The sequence below is a fragment of the Limulus polyphemus genome, unplaced genomic scaffold (assembly GCF_000517525.1).
Source record: "Limulus polyphemus unplaced genomic scaffold, Limulus_polyphemus-2.1.2 Scaffold1688, whole genome shotgun sequence".
Taxonomy (NCBI): domain Eukaryota; kingdom Metazoa; phylum Arthropoda; class Merostomata; order Xiphosura; family Limulidae; genus Limulus; species Limulus polyphemus.
Window position 1 is genome coordinate 66,711 of NW_013667298.1, and position 19,942 is coordinate 86,652.

A 19,942-nucleotide genomic window follows, 5' to 3' on the forward strand; every position below is an offset into this window, starting at 1 on the left:
CTCATGAGATTTTCACTAAAGTAAAACAAATATTTTTTAAGTTTGTTTTTGATAGTTTTATTTTTGAAACTTACTCCTTTTTTGTTTGTAAGTTTTATGGATTAAATCTGAAACATATTATTTTGTGGAAATTTCAATTGTTTTATTTATTGCTCAGCTATAAAACTACTGCCTAGTTAAAAAAATATTACCCAGTTATGATTGATGGTGTTCGGTGCGGTAGTTTGGTAGTTTCCGAGATCCGAGTTTCGGACGTATATATCACAAGTTCCATTATAATAAGATTAAGTAAACATAGTGAGCTTAAGTGCACGTTACTTTGTATCTCCACGATATTCTGTTAACAAAAATATTCGTCTTTCTTCTGCGGCACACTCAAAGATAGTAACTCAAATTTGGTCTAATTATTTGTCCCCCAGTATAGCATTCTACAAAGTCAGAATCAGAAGAGTCAGGCGTGGCCCAGTTGTAGCGTGACGGACTATGGACATACGCATCCAGCATGCGCGTCCTATTACCGAAAAAAAAAAACAAAAATAAATAAATCGCATTCCACATTTTGGGGTAGTGGGAGCGTTATAAAGGTGACGATCAAATCCCACTATTTGGTCGGACAAGAATAGTCCAAGAATTGGCGGTGGGTGTCTTGTATTAGCTGCCTTCCCTATAGTCTATCAGTTAAAAATTAGAGACGGCTAGCGCAGATAGCTCCTGAATAACTTTGCACGAATATCCGATAATAAACAAACAGGATCACAGATTTGATCTGCTGCTTTGTCCTGGGCTTTACGTGGGAACCTCGAGTCTTTTTCTTGATCAAGCGAAAACAAGGACTGGTAAGTGAATTGAAACTGATAACCTTGAAAGATGTAACAGTCGAGTTATGAATCACTTTAGAAGTCTATATAAAATAGATTCGCGTTAGGGTGTGGTCAACTTGTATGAGAAGTCTTGGAAGAAGAGAAAGTTTTCCAGGTAGGCTAACAAGTTCATGATATATATGGTAGAGCTCGTGTGATAGAAACTTGTAAAACAAAGAGTTTTTTAATGTGTTTATTATGGGTCTCAGGAAAAGAGAAGATTTACTCAGGAAAGGTGGTTTAATGGTATAATCAGGAATTATATTACCTGAAGTCTTTGTTCTCTGGAAGAATGCTGTGTTAGTTTTTTGTTTTGATACTGAGAACAAAATAAGATTGAGTTGTTTATTTCAGCGTCTTGTAGAATATGAATTAAGTTATCATGTGCCACTCAATTAGTTGAAAATATTTGGCGAGAATATTTTTAAATTTATGCTGATATTGATACATAAACAATCCTGTAAAGTAAGTAAATCTAACTTTGAAATTTAATTATATTTATGGTAAACGTTCATCGTCACTTGTTCTTGAGTAATGAGAAACAGAAATCGTGATGAATTTCAACTTGTTCGGAGAGTTGAGTTTATGATAGTTAAAAACTGTTTGAATATGTATAGTATATATACATATATGTGTGTGTGTGTGTGTACATGTGTGTTTTGGTAAGTAGGGTTATTTCGGGGATAAGCTTTCAAAAGTGTAATTTTGATTTTATCATTTAACGAAAGATTAATGCTTTAGTATATTAAAAACTATTTTAGAGTAAGTTTTTCTTAAGTAAAATAACAATTCAGGTGTTCCTTCCTTGTAGATTAAACAATCCATCTACAATGAAGACAGTTGTTTTTCTTGTTGGTAAGTCAAAATTTTATTTCTATTATTGAAATAAACATTATACTTAGGATATAAAATATAATAATCGTGAATGGTAATTTTACATATAATGTGCAAAGTAGGTAGTTTATCAAAACAGTGAAATTCTTTCTGAAATAAAGTTTCAGTTATTTTTCTTTAACATTAAAGCATGGGTGAACTATTTGTTGCTGTAACGATGGTAATGTGTAAAGATCTCTAACACTGCAAGGAAAACTCGATCGTATAAGTCAAATACTTCAAAGAAGGGTCAAAAACAATAAATTTTAAAGATGTTGTCATTAGTCACAAAGTTTCAAATCATAGTTTTTGGTTCCGAGAGTCAAGAATACTGTCAGTTGGAAGTCGGAAATAGCCAGTTTTTAAAGGTATGGTATTGGGGTAAAAGATCCTCAAATCATGAACGAAAGCTTCAAGTCAACTAACTAGCTAAGATTATAAGTGTAAGTTACGATTTCCAAAAACTCGGTCGTAGCTAAAATTCCAGAGAGCCCCCAGTGGCACAGCAGCATATCTGCGGACTTACAACGCTAGAATCCAGGTTTCGATATGCATGTTGAGCAGAGCACAAATAGCCCAATGTGTAGCTTTGTGCTTAACTACAAACAAACATGTATATAAGCGTGAATCAAAAGTTTTAAAAACATAGTTATACATCAAAATTCTAAAAACATGTACTTATAAACTTAAGCTACGAGATTCTAAAACCTGGTTATAAGTCACAAGTTCCAAAGATCTAACCATAATCTCGAGTCACAATTTTCGAATGTTCCAAAGAAGTAGCTGCAAACGTAAGTCATAAGTCTCTGAAGTAAAATTACAAATTCTAAAGATCATAAGTATCATAAACGTTATGTTAAGGGTAAGTTTTCAATATGTAGGCAAGGTAGCAATACCAAAAATAAATCTTAAGTCAAACTTCAAAAGATATAGGACTGGCATGGCCTGATGGTTATGGAGCTGGACTTGCAATCTTTGGGCCGTGGGCTCGAGTCCCGTCACCGTTCTGCTCATCCTTTCAACATTGAGGACGTAATAATGATACGGTTAATCCCACCGTTCAGTTAGTGCAGCCAAATAGTCTATCACTTCTCAATTAGTGACGATAAGCGCAGATAGCTTTCGAGTAGCTTTGCGCGAAATTTAGCATACAAACAATCCAAAGAAATAACCATAAACGTGAACCACAAATTCTCTAAACGTGGTCAGTATTTGGTATTGTCTTTGTTTCTTGCAGAATTTTGAGCAAAGCTGCATAAGGACTACTCTCGTCGAATAGTGATATTTGATCGTTTTCAAAAGGAACCACGATCGTAAGTTACAAATTCCAAAGATGAGGTCGTAAGTCACAAACCCTAAAACATTATTTTAATTATCAGTGGGTTAGGCGTAGTTTATGACTAGTGTGCTAGGCTGTGGATTGAAAGGCAGAAAGTCAAAATTAGGGACGGCTATACCTGAAACCTAGAAGTTCCTGACCAAGCCATACTGCCCATACGTGCATAAGATGCCATCCAGGTTGACAATACCAATACTGAAACCACAAATTCCTGAAAAAAAATTTAATTTAATTATGAAAGTATATATTTTTACATAATGTGAAAAGCACTGTTGTTCAAAACGGACATATAAAAGTTTTTTAGAAACGATTTCCAACAAGTAAAGCTGGTATATTCTTATCATTGATAGAATTTTCAGCTAAATAAACATTTTCTTTAGATTTATTAAGTTACTGATGATATCAAATCTGACTGACTCATCAGCACATCTAGTGTCTACAAACCAAATAAACACCATTAAGCTTCTTTTAATGGTGAAATAGCGAAACTACAGTCCACATTAAAGGGTACAGCCAATCAAGGAATGCATTAGGCCTCTACGTCACAGATTATCTTTTCAATTTCACCTCTGCTGAAAAAGAAAATAAATATTTAACACGCACACGTATATATATATACATGTGCAATCAACCGTTGGTCCACTGTTATATGGAATAATGAATTCGACGAAATGTCATAAAATTATTAACGTACCTAAATTTATTTAGGTTACTATATGGTGAAGTAAAACGGACTTAACCTCGATAGATAGTAAAATAATCTGTTCTTTCAGTGAAACTTTAGGCAGAATAGATAGAGTAGGTTAAAAACTTTAAACGAATTTCAACTGTCTGTTGAATGAAAAGATGCAGCTGTTTCGGCCTCAGTATAGAAGCCAAAACTTCGTCACTTTTTTCATTTAACTGGCAGTTGCAGTCCATTAAAGTCCTCAACCCTAATAAAGTTGCCTATTGGTACAGATCTGCACATTACAGGAACAATAATTTAAGATATATATTGGTTAATCGATTTTTGTGATTTGTATATATATATATTCTTAAACAAACCTATTATCATTATCAATGTTTAAAATTAAGAATGCAGGATGGCATGTGTTGTCTTGATAAGATTGTTAATTCTTTCAGGGTTGGTGGTTAGTGTCGCTGGTCAAAGCTATGTATATGTTAACGAGAAACAACGTGACATAAAATATAATCCTTCTAGTAATCTGTTTGACCTCAGTTCTTACGTGTACAAACCACCCTCGGAAGTACATCAACATATTGCAGCTCGAGGTTCAACACTAAACGCTAAGACACCTTCGCTAACCGGACCTCAAGTTAGTCAGTCTCATCAACCACCTCAAATCCTTCCCGTAAAGTATTCTGGTAGAACTTTGATTGAAACTTCACCAGACATAACAGGCCTTCCATCAGCTATAACAGCTGGAGGAGGATATTCTTTGGAGGAGCTTTATGCTTCCTTAGAAAAACGTCCTGACGAATACCAAAAGAAGCAAGCAGAACGTCTACCTAATTTTCTTCCTCCCACACAATCTCATTTCCATGAACAGCCCCAGGTTACTAACAGACAGGCACGTTTTACTCAGTCTCAGCAACAGGCTAAAGCCTACCCACAACAATATACCAGCAACCAGTACAGGACGACTCAATATGCTCAACTCCAGCCACAATATAACGTCAATCCTGAACAGTATACTAGCAACCAATATAAACAGAACCAGCCTTATCAACACCAGCAAAAGTCTAACATATATACTCAACAATATACTAGCAACCAATATAAGCAGAACCAGCCCTATCAACTCCAGCCACAATCTAACATCAATCCTGAACAATATACTAGCAACCAATATAAACAGAACCAGCCTTATCAACACCAACAACAGCCTAACATCTACCCTAAACAATATACCAGCGGCCAATATAAACAGAATCAGCCAGTTCACCACCAGCAACAGCCTAACATAAATCCTCAACAGTATAATAGTAACCAATATAAACACAATCAGTTTGGTCAACACCAGCAACAGCCTAACTTCAATCCTCAACAATATACTAGCAACCAGTATAAACAGAATCAGTCTTATCAACACCAGCAACAGTCTAACATACATCCTCAACAATATACTAGCAATCAGTATAAACAGAATCAGCCTGAACAACACCAGCAACAACCTAACATCTACCCACAACAATATACCAGAAATCAATACACACAAACTCATTCTCAATCGCAGCAACGCACGTACAATAATGAAGACTACAAACGTACTCCAAACTTCATTTCCCAAGGTCGCCTTCAGTCATCCATACTTCAAACATCTCAAGATTTGCCACAACCCAGTTCACATGATAACTACCCGACAAGTGCCATATCTTCCGATCAGTTGCAATTCTTTGGCCTTCCCGCCTTCATACTAAATGGCAAAGAAGATAAATCTTTAGAAGAGTTGTATGCTGAGTTCGAAAGTATGGATTTGGAGGCAGAAAAACAACAACATAAAGTTAAGCAGATTAGGCCACAAATACGAGGTGGTCAGCAAACTGAGTATCCTCAGGTTTCTCGAAAAGAACCAGACGCTGAACAAAATCATTATACTCCTCAAAACTCACCTCGAGGAAATGAGCAAATTAGTTATACATCAGTCTTTCAGGACCAGTTTCAAGACACAGCGAAGGGGAACAGTTCACCAATTAGTCCACAATCAACCAAAAGGCAAGGACAATCACAAAGAAGAAGAAGAATACGTCAAAAACGGCGTAAAATACATGAAAAACATAATACTGCTGAAGAACCCGAAGATGTTAGTCGTCTCATGGTCCCAATTCCAGTAAAACCTCTAAAAGATAATTCACAGCATTCATCCGAAGTGAGTCGCAACTATGTAGACTTATCTGTGGATTCGCTTCCTCAGGATCCGGATGGAGATGGAATTCCTGGAGAAGCGGGAGTGAATTATCCCACGCTGAACTCTGTACCACAGACGTCGTTTTCTTGTCGGCAGCAGCCGCTTAATGGATATTATGCAGATTTAGAAACATCATGCCAGGTAACACATTTGGATTACTGATTCACTTCCCTAGTGTATTTAACTTACATTATCTTACGTTCAGGTGTTTTGAAACAAGTTTTAATATTCAGGACTGGCAAAGAATAAGTTTTGACAGAAAGTATAGGTGGTGGGAAAACCATTCAGTCTACACCTCTACCAGTTGGTAAAGTTGTATAAAAAATATATGTGGAATACATTTATGAGAAAGCACAACCACAGGTGGCACTGCAAGCTAAACTTGAAACAAAGTATGTTTTATATCATCTTAAGAAGATAGTAGCTCAATGCAAGGTGCAGAAAATGTTTAATATTTCCTCCGTCCATTTCACCAACAGACTTCAGATGAGATAGAACGTGACAAACAAAGACATGAAGAATATCTTCAGTGACGCTCATCACTTAATGTTGATCATGATTCTTTGCTCAAGTGTTAATATTGAGTACATGTAACAAACTTACTGATCGTCGAGTGAATGTTTTACACACCTGTAACAACCTGGCAAAGTTGTAGGTTGTATGGTTTTTCCACGACCTATACGTTTATACTGCAATATATTTTGTGCTATTTCTGTATTTCATTGTGTTGTTATCATGATTAGTTAGTTTATGTTGTAATGTATTTTGAGCATAATTTAAATATATTGTAACGTAGTTTTTAATTCACCGTGAAAATGTATTATCATTACACTGTAGACACCGTACTGGTGGCGTTGGTGTATTTATTGTATATTTTTTCCATTGTCACAAATGGTTCTTATAGAATTCACTAATGAAGGTTAACTAATCTTGCTACAATTTTTGAATTTTCATCACATTGGCAAGCACGAGTGTGAGGGATAGGATTGACGAGTCACTAAAGTGTGTTGTATTTGACCTGAACATTCACGTGAAAGTATTTTCTTATGATTATATTTCTAACAGGAAAAATAAATATTTAAAATATATTCTTTTCTTTATAGGTGATGCATCTATGCCAAGCCGGCGGAGTTCAGGACAGTTTTCTCTGTCCAAATGGAACGATCTTTAATCAGGAAATATTCTCTTGTCAATGGTGGTACAAGGTGGACTGTGCGAAATCGGTTAGCTTCTATAACCTAAATGAAGCGCTGTACAAGGTTCCGAAGCCAGCTAAAGAATGAAGGTGGAGACACTGAAAATTTGTTGTTTTAACTGATTTAGTTTCATGCCGAAACAGGACTAGCCTTCTCAAACGAACCTGTCGTTCAATGTATAATGTCACTATAATTTGCCCTTTCAGGAGATTTATTTACTGAATAAAAACTGTAGTTAAGATAGGAGAACTTGTAAACTACACGCATAATAATTAATAGTTTCCTGCGTACATAATATTTGACATTTAAACCTTTGCACTTGTATGGCGTACTTGCTGACAACAGATAACATACACTATTAAAATACACAATGAGTCAAACACGGATAAAGAAAAATACAAACTAATGTGGTCTATCCGTGTTAAGTGTCCGTGTGAATTTAAATTATAGAATAATAAATATGTGTACTTAAAATCTGCCTAGATAGAAACTTAAACGTGTGAGTATAAAATTTATAACTTCGGCATGAATGCTGTACTTTTGGAACTACCCTCCTGGTCTGTTGGACAGTTTTCACAAACTTTAAGGTTATTTTATCATATTTACATTTTTAAGCTAACAACCATGAAATCAATTTAGGCCTTTCTGAGAATTTTGAAAGCGAAAATTTAATATTCATAAGAATTATTGTTATTACAGTATCATTACCATTTACAAATACGAAGAAGTATTTAAAATGTGGTATTACCATGATTTATTTACAAAAGAAAAGCACTTAAATAAAATGCAGCAAATCAATTAAGCTTGTTTATTGAAGGTTTTCATCATACACTGTAGACCTTTCCTGTTTGTCGTATTAGGTGTGTTTTTTGTGTTAGATTCAATTCTCGTTGGGAATGCTTATTTAACTGTACATTTTATTAACATTGTTTTATTAGTCTTGATAGGATCATTATAGTTCGTAACAAGTTCATACTGTTATAATAGCAAACGAAGTAGTTTTATATACTGCATATTTATGTTATTCTAATTTGATTTTATGTTGTAAAACATATTTTGTTTGGGAATGGGCGAGTTAATATCACCCCATTTCCAGCAAACGAATCACGCTTGGTTCAGGTAGACGTCATATCCCTTAAGACCTGTTGTCTCATAAACAACTTACGTAGGTAGCGTTTCAATAAGAAGTTAAGATCTACTATTACCGGACGAAAGTTTATGTTAAAACAAGTTCCACACTTTCATGTTTTCTCTTCAGTTTTTCTTTCGTTTGAACGAAACCTAGATGCAGGTGAGGTGCTAACCCATTGTGGGCCTTAAGCAGGAATATTTTTTTAAACCCCTCAACAACTTCATAAAAACACTAATTACAATATTTTTATATACTAAAATTACAATAACATAACGTATACTAATATATTTGTTAAACAATCATTTATACTCACAGAATAACGCCACTGCACCTATATCTTTCTCAAATCATGCACATTGTGTGCGCACTACGCTTAATAACCAATCAGCGCGTGCTCACTGCACGTGTGTCTGACAGAAATACCTTACTATTACAGTTTTTAAACAACCTTCTGTTAGTGAGTGATGTGTTTTTGAGTTGCTCTAATTGAAATCACTTTTTTTATTTCAAATTAATTCAGTATTAAAACAGAAAAGTCAATGTTCTGATGAAGAAATCAGAGGCCCCTTGAACTGTTCGGGGTCCTAAACAATCATAGCTTTTGCCTAGCGCCGCCAGGATTGGATCGAAGAGGACACGGGAAAGCATCAAAGCTTGTTATCCAGTAACAGTGGATATTAACCTCGTTTTTAGATCACTTTGCATTGTATTGTGCATTTACCTACTATTTCAAACAAAACTTTTTATGTGTTGTGGCCCACTCATGAACCACGATAAGTTCTGGTATTGAACGACAGGCCCTTCTGGAGCAATATACAACAGATTGATATGCTATTATATATATACATATTATTCTTACGTACATGGAATCTTTTACCGAATCAGTAAAATGTGATGTGATTACAGTTATTATTAGGTTAACTGTTATTTAATAGAACACCTTTTATTAACTAAGGGATCATACTTCGTCACCTTAGGCGTTATACAACATTAAACATGCATCAGTTTAAACGTAAAGAAAGAACTTTGCATTTTATTTGAAACTAGACACGTTTTATTTTTTGTTACGCCAGCCATTTTTATTTATAATTTATATTAGACGAATCGCTTCTGGGACTAATCGCATTGTTTCTATATGGTTCCGTTCATACTTTTTTAGACTTGCATCGTAGAATTACATTTCATGACTATTGTTTAATGATTTTAAAAATTTAATATAGTGATTTGATTCTAATGTGTATAAAAATTCACCTCCTCTGAGAATGAGAAAGTAAGAAATACTTTATAGTTGTTTAATACAATCACACAATCAATGATATTTTAATTACAAAACATACATATGTGTCAATTTTTAACAAGTTTGGCCTATCCATAACATCTATCCTTTAACAAGAGAAAATCTTCAATAGCCGCGGCACTTGAAATTATTTTAGGCAGGATTAGAGTAAATTAATCTATGAGACCTTCCCCCCCCCCCTTTTACTTAGCTATATTATGTGCGCCACCAATACCAAGCGTGGGGTGCGCGTATACCCGATTCGATATCATTATTCATCAGGATCTCTACCAGCTTACCCTCAGACTGAAATTATTTTAGGCAGGATTAGAGTAAATTAATCTACAAGGCCTTGGGCGTGGTCAAATACAACAATCGAAAGGGTTTGACCTCCTGAGTAATTGTAGTTAGATTTCATATCGGTCAAGAGATGACGGAGCTATGAGCTAAAAGTTTGTACTTGAAAAAAAGCTCAGCCAATCTATGAACCGCAATGGCGCGGCTAAAAAAACACGAATAAACGATGGTTTTCAACTCAAACCTTATGTGGTTTCTAGGAACAGTTTTGATGAGTTTAACTGATTAATATTTTGTCATCATGCACATAATACAAATAGTCTGCGATTCGTTGGTTCAAATGTATATTTTTCTATTGATCTGTATTGCGTGTTCTGTTCTGCAATAAAAATTAATTTTGTATTCTTGTGTTTTCAATAAGAAATCATACGGCTTTCATGTTGGAGGTATGTACTCATTATATATTTGCAATGAAATTGATGCCACCAATATTTCAAATTCGATTTAATAATAATAATAATAATGATATATATATATATATATACTTTTATCGTTTTCAAGTGAGTTTCTTCAAATTTTTGTACATTAATAGTTTTAATTGTATTGTTGTTATTCCTTAAAGTAAAAGTAAGTGAAAAAAGTAAAAAAGTCTGTGGTAATGGAAGAATTATCAAACCATACACAGTGTTAAAATAAAATATTTTAGTAAAACCACTCATTAAAAAATTACAAATCAGAAAGTTCAAATTCTGATAAAGAATAAACCATTTATTTTATATTTAATTTCATGATATCACCACAAGCAAATCTTCTTTAGAATATCAAATCTGACGGACAATTCTGGAATAAAGTGACGTACAAATTGCCATGTAGCTACATTCTACAGAACGAATCACGTGACGTTAAATTCGCACATATGCTGGACAAAATAAATTAGGGATTAACAAATTATTGACATATATTATGCAAGTGCGTAAACTATTAATGAAAGCTAAATCTGTTGTTTTATTAAGGCAAAATCATTACAAGACAGTAAGCAACAAAATGAAATTTCTCTCACCCCCTCTTCCTCTATTATACATTCTTCCTTTCAACGAAAGTTGAGTTTATACTTCACGAAGGACCGGTGTACTTCTCTAAATTTCCGAAAACACTTCAGCTTCTCTAGAGCACATGAAAATAAATCCTATATCAAGACGTTTCACTTTAGCGAAGCTTCCTCACTTGGTAAAAGTGTAAAACAAAATAAATCCTGAGAGGGTAGGGGTGAATTTGATGAATTTATAGTAATACCGCAGCCTCTCTTCTTCACCAGCTCTTAGCACTACTAATTGAAGCTGGAAAGATGATGTTTGACGAGAGTACTTGGGTGGAGATGAAGTGGAGCATTTTGTTGTTGTTGTTGTAAATGTGGTTCTGAGAAGGATCGGTTTGAGAATCTATCAGAGTATGAGTGATCCTGATAAGTACCCGTTACCAAACATATAAGAATCCTCAGATAGATTAGCTCATAGTAACTACTTTTCCTCCATGAACAAAAAAAAAAAAAGTATTGACAAGAAAAAGACGAAGAGAAAACTGAATGTATATAACTTTTAGGGAAGTGTCAATTAAATAGAATGCCTTTTGGTTTATGTAATGCCTCTTCAACTTTCCAAAGATTAATGGATGTAGTATTATCAGAGACTTTAGAAGACTCCAATTGTTTTTGCTATTTAGATGATATAGCAGTTTTATAGTAAATTTAACAGAACACTTAGTTAGGTTAAGACACATGTTTGATAGATTGCATGAGTTAAAACTTGAAGTTAAAACTCTCTACATGGCATTAGCAATCGATGTGTTCGAAGGAAAACGAAGTTTGATAATAAACAAAATTACGACACTTATGATATACAACATTATTTATTAACAAAAAGGGGACATAGATAAACGTTTCGGAATTCTATCAGATTCCGTCTTCAGTATCTAAAACAAAATAAAATTAATTTACATAAGTCTTTGGACATTGCTAAAGTACAAATGATAAATTTAATGATAATTAAACAAATAAAACACAAAACAGTAATTATGAGGAGAAACTACAGCACGAAAACACATAAAAAAAGTAAAATCAGTAATATGAACATATTAAAAAATGTATAATTTAAATGTAGACTGCACGTTGTTCAGTGTTGGAGAGTGCTGTTTGATGTGGAGGGTTTCTTTAATCAATAATTCCAGGTCAGTACAAATTCTATTTCAAACTTAATGAGAGAACTATGCAAATTATTAGGTGTAAAAAACTAGAGACAACATGCTATCCAGCTACTTAAGGCTTAGAACTTTGTTAAACATCTTGTCACAGAATTGTGAATCAGATCAGAAGACATGAGTTGAGCAGGTTACGTTATTACTTTAACTTATAGAAGCAACACAAATGAGTCTACTCAGGAAATTCCTATTTTATTATACGGTAGAGATTTAATGATGCCAATGAAAGAGATATTGGTTTGAAGGAAAGTATTCGTTAGATGAAGACTATAAAATAGAAATGATACAAAGAATGCTAGTATTCGAAATGGCAAATAAGCACTTAACTATGGCGACTGAAAGAAAACCAAACCAGGCAGGTAAGATATATATATATAAATATTGAAATCAAATCAGGAGACAAAGTATTATTTTATACTCACGTTGTTAAAGATGGAAACACTGAAAAACTAATTAAGTTACGGAAAGGTCCATTTATAGCAATATAACAAACAATCCTTGTGAGTTTTGTACTACAAGAAGTATTTGGTAAAACACAGTTAGTAGACGTCAATAAGTTAAAGGTTTGTTTTTTGATTATTGCTAGACACAAAGCTACACAGTAGGCCATTTATGCACTGCTCACCGCTGGCATCGAAACTTGAACTTTAGCGTTATAAAACCTTAGACTTGCCACTGAGCCACCGGGGGAGAGTGGTAGGTTAAAGGAACTAAGCCCTATGAATATATAAAATTATTCAAAGTACAAGACTCAATTCAATAAGCAAACTCTCAAGTAGAAATTAAAGATAAGGCATCATATATTAATTATGAGGTAAACTTACAAGGCGAATACTTTGAACCCATAGAAGATAAAATTACAAGTATTTTAACTGATAGAACCATTTGTGTATTCTTCATTATTCTAAAGTTTGTTTAGTATGTTTCTTAACTTTTGAGCCAGGTTTGTGAATAAAATTTGTTTCAGTATCTTTGTAGTGTTTTGTTTCCTGGTGAGTCAGCTGTAAGTTCCTAGATTTACATCGCTAAAACCTAGGGTTTGAACAAAGCGTAGATAGCCCGTCGTGTTGTTTTGTGCTAAAAACCATCACCAACAGCAGTATTTTGTGTTTTTCATAAATTTGTTCCATAAGCTGTTTCCCCTGTTTCATATAAGTGGGTTGTTCTTATGTTTTGATAATTTTTGTTTCTTTTTATTTATTGTCTTATGTATTTTATATGTTGTTGGTGAGAGATGGTGCCCACAAGTGATGACATGGAAGAAAAACTCTTTCATGATGTCCAAGGGAAGAAGGTGAATTATTAGCCGGGGCATAGCGGCTCATATAATGGTTCTGAGTGTGTTTTGTTTTGTTTTTCAAGTACAAACATTTAGCTCATAGCTATTGACCAATTTGAGACCTAATTACAGTTTTGGACTCAGGCGGTCAAACCCTTTCGATTGATGTATTTGATCTCACCCAAGATATCATAGATTAATTTACTCTGATCCTGCGTAAAATAATTTCAATTTGAGGGTAGGTTGGTAGAGATCCTTGTGAGTAATAACATTGAATGGGGTATATGCGCGCATCACGCTTGGTATTGATGGCGCACAAAAATATCCTATAGTAATAAAAGGGCGTGTCTGTTAGTCTCTCTGTGTGTATGTCCGCCATAGCTCTAAGAAGAAAGAACCTAGAAACACACACAGACACGCATGTGAGTGTCTGTGTGACCTCTATAGCTCCAAGAGGAAAAATCCTAGAAACCTGAAATTTTGCACTCATATTAAATGGACCCTGTTAATGTGCACCTGGGTATTACTTATCTTATACACGTGCTTGCGCATCTTTTTAATAAGGTAAGTTAGCGAAAAACCATATATAACAACTTCTAATATATAGAAAAGCCAGTGCGTTTTGGTAACAATGCATTCCAACAATGGCTTTTATGTCATGTTGCTCATCAACAAAAGTATATAGGTTATACTTTTGTGCTAAAATGGGTTCAGAATACACACACACTATCAACATAATAACCCGAGCGAAGCCGGGTACTTTCGCTAGTATTTAACAAAAAGGCGGAAAAAAGGTCTCATATTAATTTACTCTAATCCTGCCTAAAATAATTTCAAGTTCCGCGGCTATTGAGGATTCCCTCTTGTTACTTTTTATTTCATATATATAATGTATGTTAAATGTTATTTTCCTCTGGGTTATTAATCTCTAATTGTAGCTAGGGGGTGGGGTATCTGCTAAAAGTTAGAGAACTCTTCTGAGGCCTAGGGACTCCACTATCGGTGAGTATTATTTTTGTCTTAAGCCTTTTAGTGATCTTTCAAAGCCTTTTTCTGTAAAATTAAATATCTAAAGTAATTTACGATATGATTTCTAAGAACTAAATAGAAATGGGCTGAGCATGTAGCAAGTTACTTCAGTAATAGGTGGACATTAAGAACAATGGAATGGCAACCGAGGACAGGAAAAAGATCTAAGGGAAGGCAAAAGAGAAGATGGAGGGACGATATAGTTGCGGAAGCAGGAATAAGATGGACACGCTATGCTAAGAATAGGAAATACTGAACTGGTGGAGATCTACATCCCGCGAGGGATGACTACAGCTTAGATAGATAGATTTTCGAAAGGAAATTATTCAGCTTGTTTCATACGGTTAGATCAGGTTTTTGATAATTTTGTATATTTTTCTTCATTGTTTTGTATGTCAAATAGAAAAGGAATGTTGTATTCGCAAATTTTTCTTTTCGACTCTAAAACGTGTTATTTCAGTCAAAAGAAAAAATGACGAAGAGGGCTAAGTTATTTTTTTATTCAATACTTTATCTGCTGTAAGTAGACTAGTTTCGCCGTATTCCGGCTCCCTAGTACTGCTTAGAAAAGCTAACTGAAAAATAGAGTTAATCCTCTTATAGTGGTGTAATATAAACAAGTTGCAAGTTTGACCTAAAATACTTTACTTATCACTGATAACCTAAACTTCTTTGAGTGTTTCAATGTTTAGGTTATTAGGGGTGAGTAAAGTACTTCACGTCAAAACCAACAAAAAAGTGTTTTATTTTACTCTATCAATGATCACAGTTGTTTGTACTTCCCTTCCCTGGTTCTTAAGATATATTTATGTTTAATTTGATATAGGATTTTTTCAAGTTTCTAGAGAGCAACTGCATTTTTTTTTTAAATTAAAGTTAAGAAAGATGTTTCCTTTTGAATTATTTTGTTATTGCAATACTAGATGGCAGCACAAATGATATAAAGAAAAATGAAGTCTCTCTCCAACTTATTTTTTAATTTGCATGTATGATTGTTAATGATATCTCGTAAAAAATATTTGAGCTTCACGAACAGAAAATGAGCAGTTGTATTCTTACTTTAACGAATAAAGTATTTGTTAGTGCCCGTGCGTCACGAGTTATGATAATAATTCTGAGTAAAGATGAGATGTTAAAACTGTAATACAAGAGGCATTTTCAAATATACGAAAACACCCTTTCTTTTCAAGACTAGAAGGAAAACTACTTTTTGTTTTTGAAACAATATATGAGGCAATTTTTGTTTTTAGTTTAGCTTTAAGCGAATAGTCGTTTCAATTGATGTTTTAGGTAAACAAAGAACACAATAATGAGCGCAATATTTTCTGCCTCCTCTGCGATCATAATTTCGTTGCTGCAACATCTCCATTTTTAATATATTTAACAATTTAATCCATAAAAGTATAAAGTCCAAGATGAGCAGTCCTAGTGTTGCAAAACTACTGTTTCAGCATTTTACGTTATCACTTCTTGAGGTAAATAAGACATCACTTACTTACATTTAGATGGACACTTGGCTCGAAGAAAATAACATCTGGAAATCAAAGTAGAGAACCAAAATGGAAAATAAAACTTTCCACATACACACACTAAAATCTTCATTCAACAGGGACACAGTTCTGGAGATAAACAGTAATGTGTTACCACTGATCGACACAGAGAGACACACACAACTGTTATTCAAACCAAAACTAGAGCCATCTCATCAACCAATGACGAACCAGAAACACAAACTAAGCACCCACACTACAATAATTTTTTTAAAAAATCCTCACTAATTTTCATTTTCACTGGGATAAAGAATAGTGTCTTCACCGAAAAGTAAGTGAAAAAGTCTTGATATTGGACAAAATAGTTTCGACACATTCGAGTGTCCTCTACAGTCTCAGAGTTTTGACCGTTTAACTGTGTTTTTTTACTAACTGTTGCACATGATATGTATTATTTTATTACTACGTTACCAACAAATTTATATCCAAGAAATTAAAACGCAGTTACTTACTGATAACATAAAATATAAAAAAAAACAACGAATTGAAATGTCATAACTGCTCAAAATTAAATAATATTAAATTTTCATTCTGATCTGAAAACTTCTGACACATCATGGTTTGGTAGTTAGAGCACTCGATTACCAAACTGCGGATCGTGGGATCTAATCTCGTCACCGAACATGCTCTTCACCTTTCAGTCGTAATGCCATTATAATGTGATGGTCAATCCCACTATTCGTTGGTAAGAGAGTAGTCCAGCTTAAGGGTTGATAGTGAGTGGTGTTGACTAGTTGTCTTCTCTTTAGCCTATCACTTCAAAATTAGGGACGGCTAGCGCACGAAATTAAACAAAAAACATCATCATTTAGCTGTCTTCTTTATCGACTGATCAAAAGTTTGTTTTGTTTTTAAGCGCAAAGCTACACAATGGGCTATCTGCCTGGTGGGAAAAGGGCATATCGAGCATCACTGTTTATCACTATAAGTTCATAAACTTAAGTGTGTGCCCCCGGTGGCTCTTCTTTATTTATGTCATTTCAGTAAAGTTCTGTTATCAATGTAAGGCAGTTGGTTTCCATATTCGACTTTGTTTTATCATAAATACACTGCCTAAATCATCAATTAAAGATTATCCGAAAATATAATTTGCATAAACAAAATAAAACATTATTGTAATAGTGTTTAAATCATCTTATATTGTTTCATCAATAACTAAATTTCGATAGTTGATTTCTAATCGTTACCAAAAAAAAATCAAACAATTCTTAATAAACTTTCTGTTCAATTTTCTCATAGCAATATTTAGGCAATCGTGACTGTCAGGGCTCAATCTAAATGGAAGACGAGAAGCAATCACTCATTCAACCGTCCAGATAATTCACCAGTCATGAATCGAAGAAGAAAGAAGCATCATCCTTAGTTTAGCCAATTGTTATTAGTATGAATTTTGTAATGAACTGAAAATTAATTTACTACTCGTTTACTTCGGTTCAGTTCAAGATTACTAATAAGCGATACACAGTTTAAACCTTTAAATAACACTACTTCAAGTGTTATCACAATTATTCTTTTTTTTTTAAGTTGAACTGTAGGAGATAATGAAAAAAAAAGTTAATGCAAATATTGCGTAACATGAAGATTTAACAATGGAAAGGTGTAATTTGGGAAAGGTCTTTAGCATATTTAATTGTTGTGTGTGAGAATGTGTAGATTTAATAGTAATAAAAAATGCAAAATTAAGTGCGATGTAGGAAAGTCAATGGCAAAAAGTACAGAAACAAGATAGGGATGAATACACAAAACCATACAAAAATTACTAAATAAGTAGCCAAAGTTTTCCAAGAATAACTTTTACCTACAACTAAATATTGAATTCCTATCAGTTGTATAAATTCAGGTTTGAATAAGCATCCAACTTCATCCCAACTCTGTACATGTGCATACAATCGACTCCACCACATGCTAGGGTCATGTAGATTAATAAGGAGAGCATCATACAGATACCAGGTCATGAAGTATACACACACAAATACCATGCTCGGTCCCCCTGAAAATTAAGTAGACCACTATATAATATATTGTTTTGATTATTAAGAAACTGGTGTTTTTAAACTCAAACATCAATAACATGTACACAGAATCTGTAATTTGCATTCATACTTGATCTCCTTAATACCTTGAATATTAATTTAGGTTATTTTTTTCTTTATTTTTTTACTGAAATTGTTTTGGCAGATATCACGTTTGTGCAAGAAAAGTCACAAACGGTCGTTACATAAGAAAATTTGTGCTGCCGTTTCGTGACCAGAAATGAAACTGTTATTTATGAAACATGCTTACAAACTGAACTCACTGCTAAGTAGTAGTTTTTTTTTACTATTACCTCACAAAAATACGTGTGTTAGAAGAGAAGAATAATATTACAGTAATACAAGCTGTGAAACACTCGATAATGGCAATTAGGTGCTTAGATAAGGCTATAAGTCAACTTTGAGTGCGGCGGCCATTTTTTCTCAGCCCATTCCTACATACTAAGAACTACCGTGCTTAGTTATAGATTGTTTTCAGGTGCTCTTAAAATACTATTCTGTCATACTAAAGCCATTGCGAAACCTTCATTCATTTTTTTGGTTAGCGTGGGAGAAGAAAAAAGAAATAGGAATACTTTGGCGCTTTAGCTAGTTGCCAGTTCTCCACTTTAGCAACACTTTTCAATGATGTTGGGAGTCTTACAAACTGTGAAACACTCGAAAATGGCAATTATGTCTATATACCCAAGCAACAAATTTATTTCACTTCAAAAGAATTGTTTAAACATCGTTAAGCACTTCGTAACTTTTAACTATTTGTATGTTTTAATGAGTAATCTATATCCATCTTTAATGAACAGTATTTAGGCAAATGTGGTTTAAATCTTATATAATTATTTAATGTTATTCAACAATGTATTCTGAAGAATACAAAAACTGTTAAAATAAAAATTACGAAGGACTAGATAAATCATGTGTTTTATTATATAATAGCAGAGATCCATAAAACATTTGCGGTCAAATTAGTATCTTTATTGCAATAGTACTTCTTTGAATGCAGGACTTATAGAATAATACAAAATAATTCTAATGGCAGGCACCGAAATCTGTAAGTTTACTTGTCTTAGGTCTTATATTAATTAAGCCTTTATTAAGTACAGACTATTTTCGATAAAGAGATAAATTAACACTTTAACGTTTTTTGTTTTAGTTTAGTTAGGGCTAAACTTTACCGTACTTAATTCTATCAGTAAATAAACATATAATGTTATTCTATGACCTAACATTAGACCCTTTGAAAAAAATTGAAAAGCTTTTAATATGATGTTGTACAAAATGTCTAATAACTATATTTATCTTCGTCTTTTGTTTACATATGTTGAAATGAAGTGTACACGCATGTGCATTTAGCTAGTAAAGTGAGTGCGAATTTTCAGGACAGATAAAAACTGAGTATTATTATAGTGGATAAACTTAGCAAAAGTACCCGCTAATGCCGAGCTTCAAAAATCATGCTACAAATGGGGTCATGGGTCATTAATCACATTCGTTGGGCGTCGGCATCGCATATTTTGTTCCAGACCTCCTCGCTTGGTTGGATCCGTATTTATCACATTAAGACGGCAAAATTGGCTGTCATACTGGAACTTTCGTGTTATCAATTTATTTAATCCCCTTCTGTTTTTCTTGCTTTTTATTTCGGGAAGGAGTCCATATGTGTTTGTCTTCCTAATTTCATCGACATTGACTCATCCATGTCCTCTCAACAATTTGTGACATCAGACAGACAGACAACTCTGCTTTACGTCTATATATGTGTGTATACACACACACACACACTAACTTAAAAATGTTGGTAACCACTGTATTTCTTTGAAAATTGAATGAATTGTTTCGCAGCATTGTTTGTTTGTTTATAATTAAGCACAAAGCTACACAATGGGCTATCTGTGCTCTGCCCACCACGGGTATTG

At 33.8% G+C, this 19,942-nt stretch overlaps 1 protein-coding gene across 4 annotated transcripts in view; it reads left to right on the forward strand.

The window, feature by feature from the left end:
- Window positions 1–7,437, forward strand: part of LOC106464559 (probable basic-leucine zipper transcription factor Q) — a 16,701-nt gene extending 9,264 nt beyond the window's left edge. Inside the window, exons 1-4 of one of the 4 annotated variants that reach the window (XM_022392294.1) lie at window positions 728–836; window positions 1,672–1,715; window positions 4,198–6,125; window positions 7,088–7,437. In XM_022392294.1, coding sequence (XP_022248002.1) covers window positions 1,691–1,715; window positions 4,198–6,125; window positions 7,088–7,267 — 2,133 coding nt within the window. In that variant the 5' untranslated portion in view covers window positions 728–836; window positions 1,672–1,690 and the 3' untranslated portion in view covers window positions 7,268–7,437. Of the gene's footprint in view, window positions 1–727; window positions 837–909; window positions 976–1,088; window positions 1,107–1,671; window positions 1,716–4,197; window positions 6,126–7,087 lie in introns of those variants that run through there. The other 3 variants (XM_022392293.1, XM_022392296.1, XM_022392295.1) reach the window with 3 other exon arrangements.
- Window positions 7,438–19,942: the final 12,505 nt, after the last annotated feature.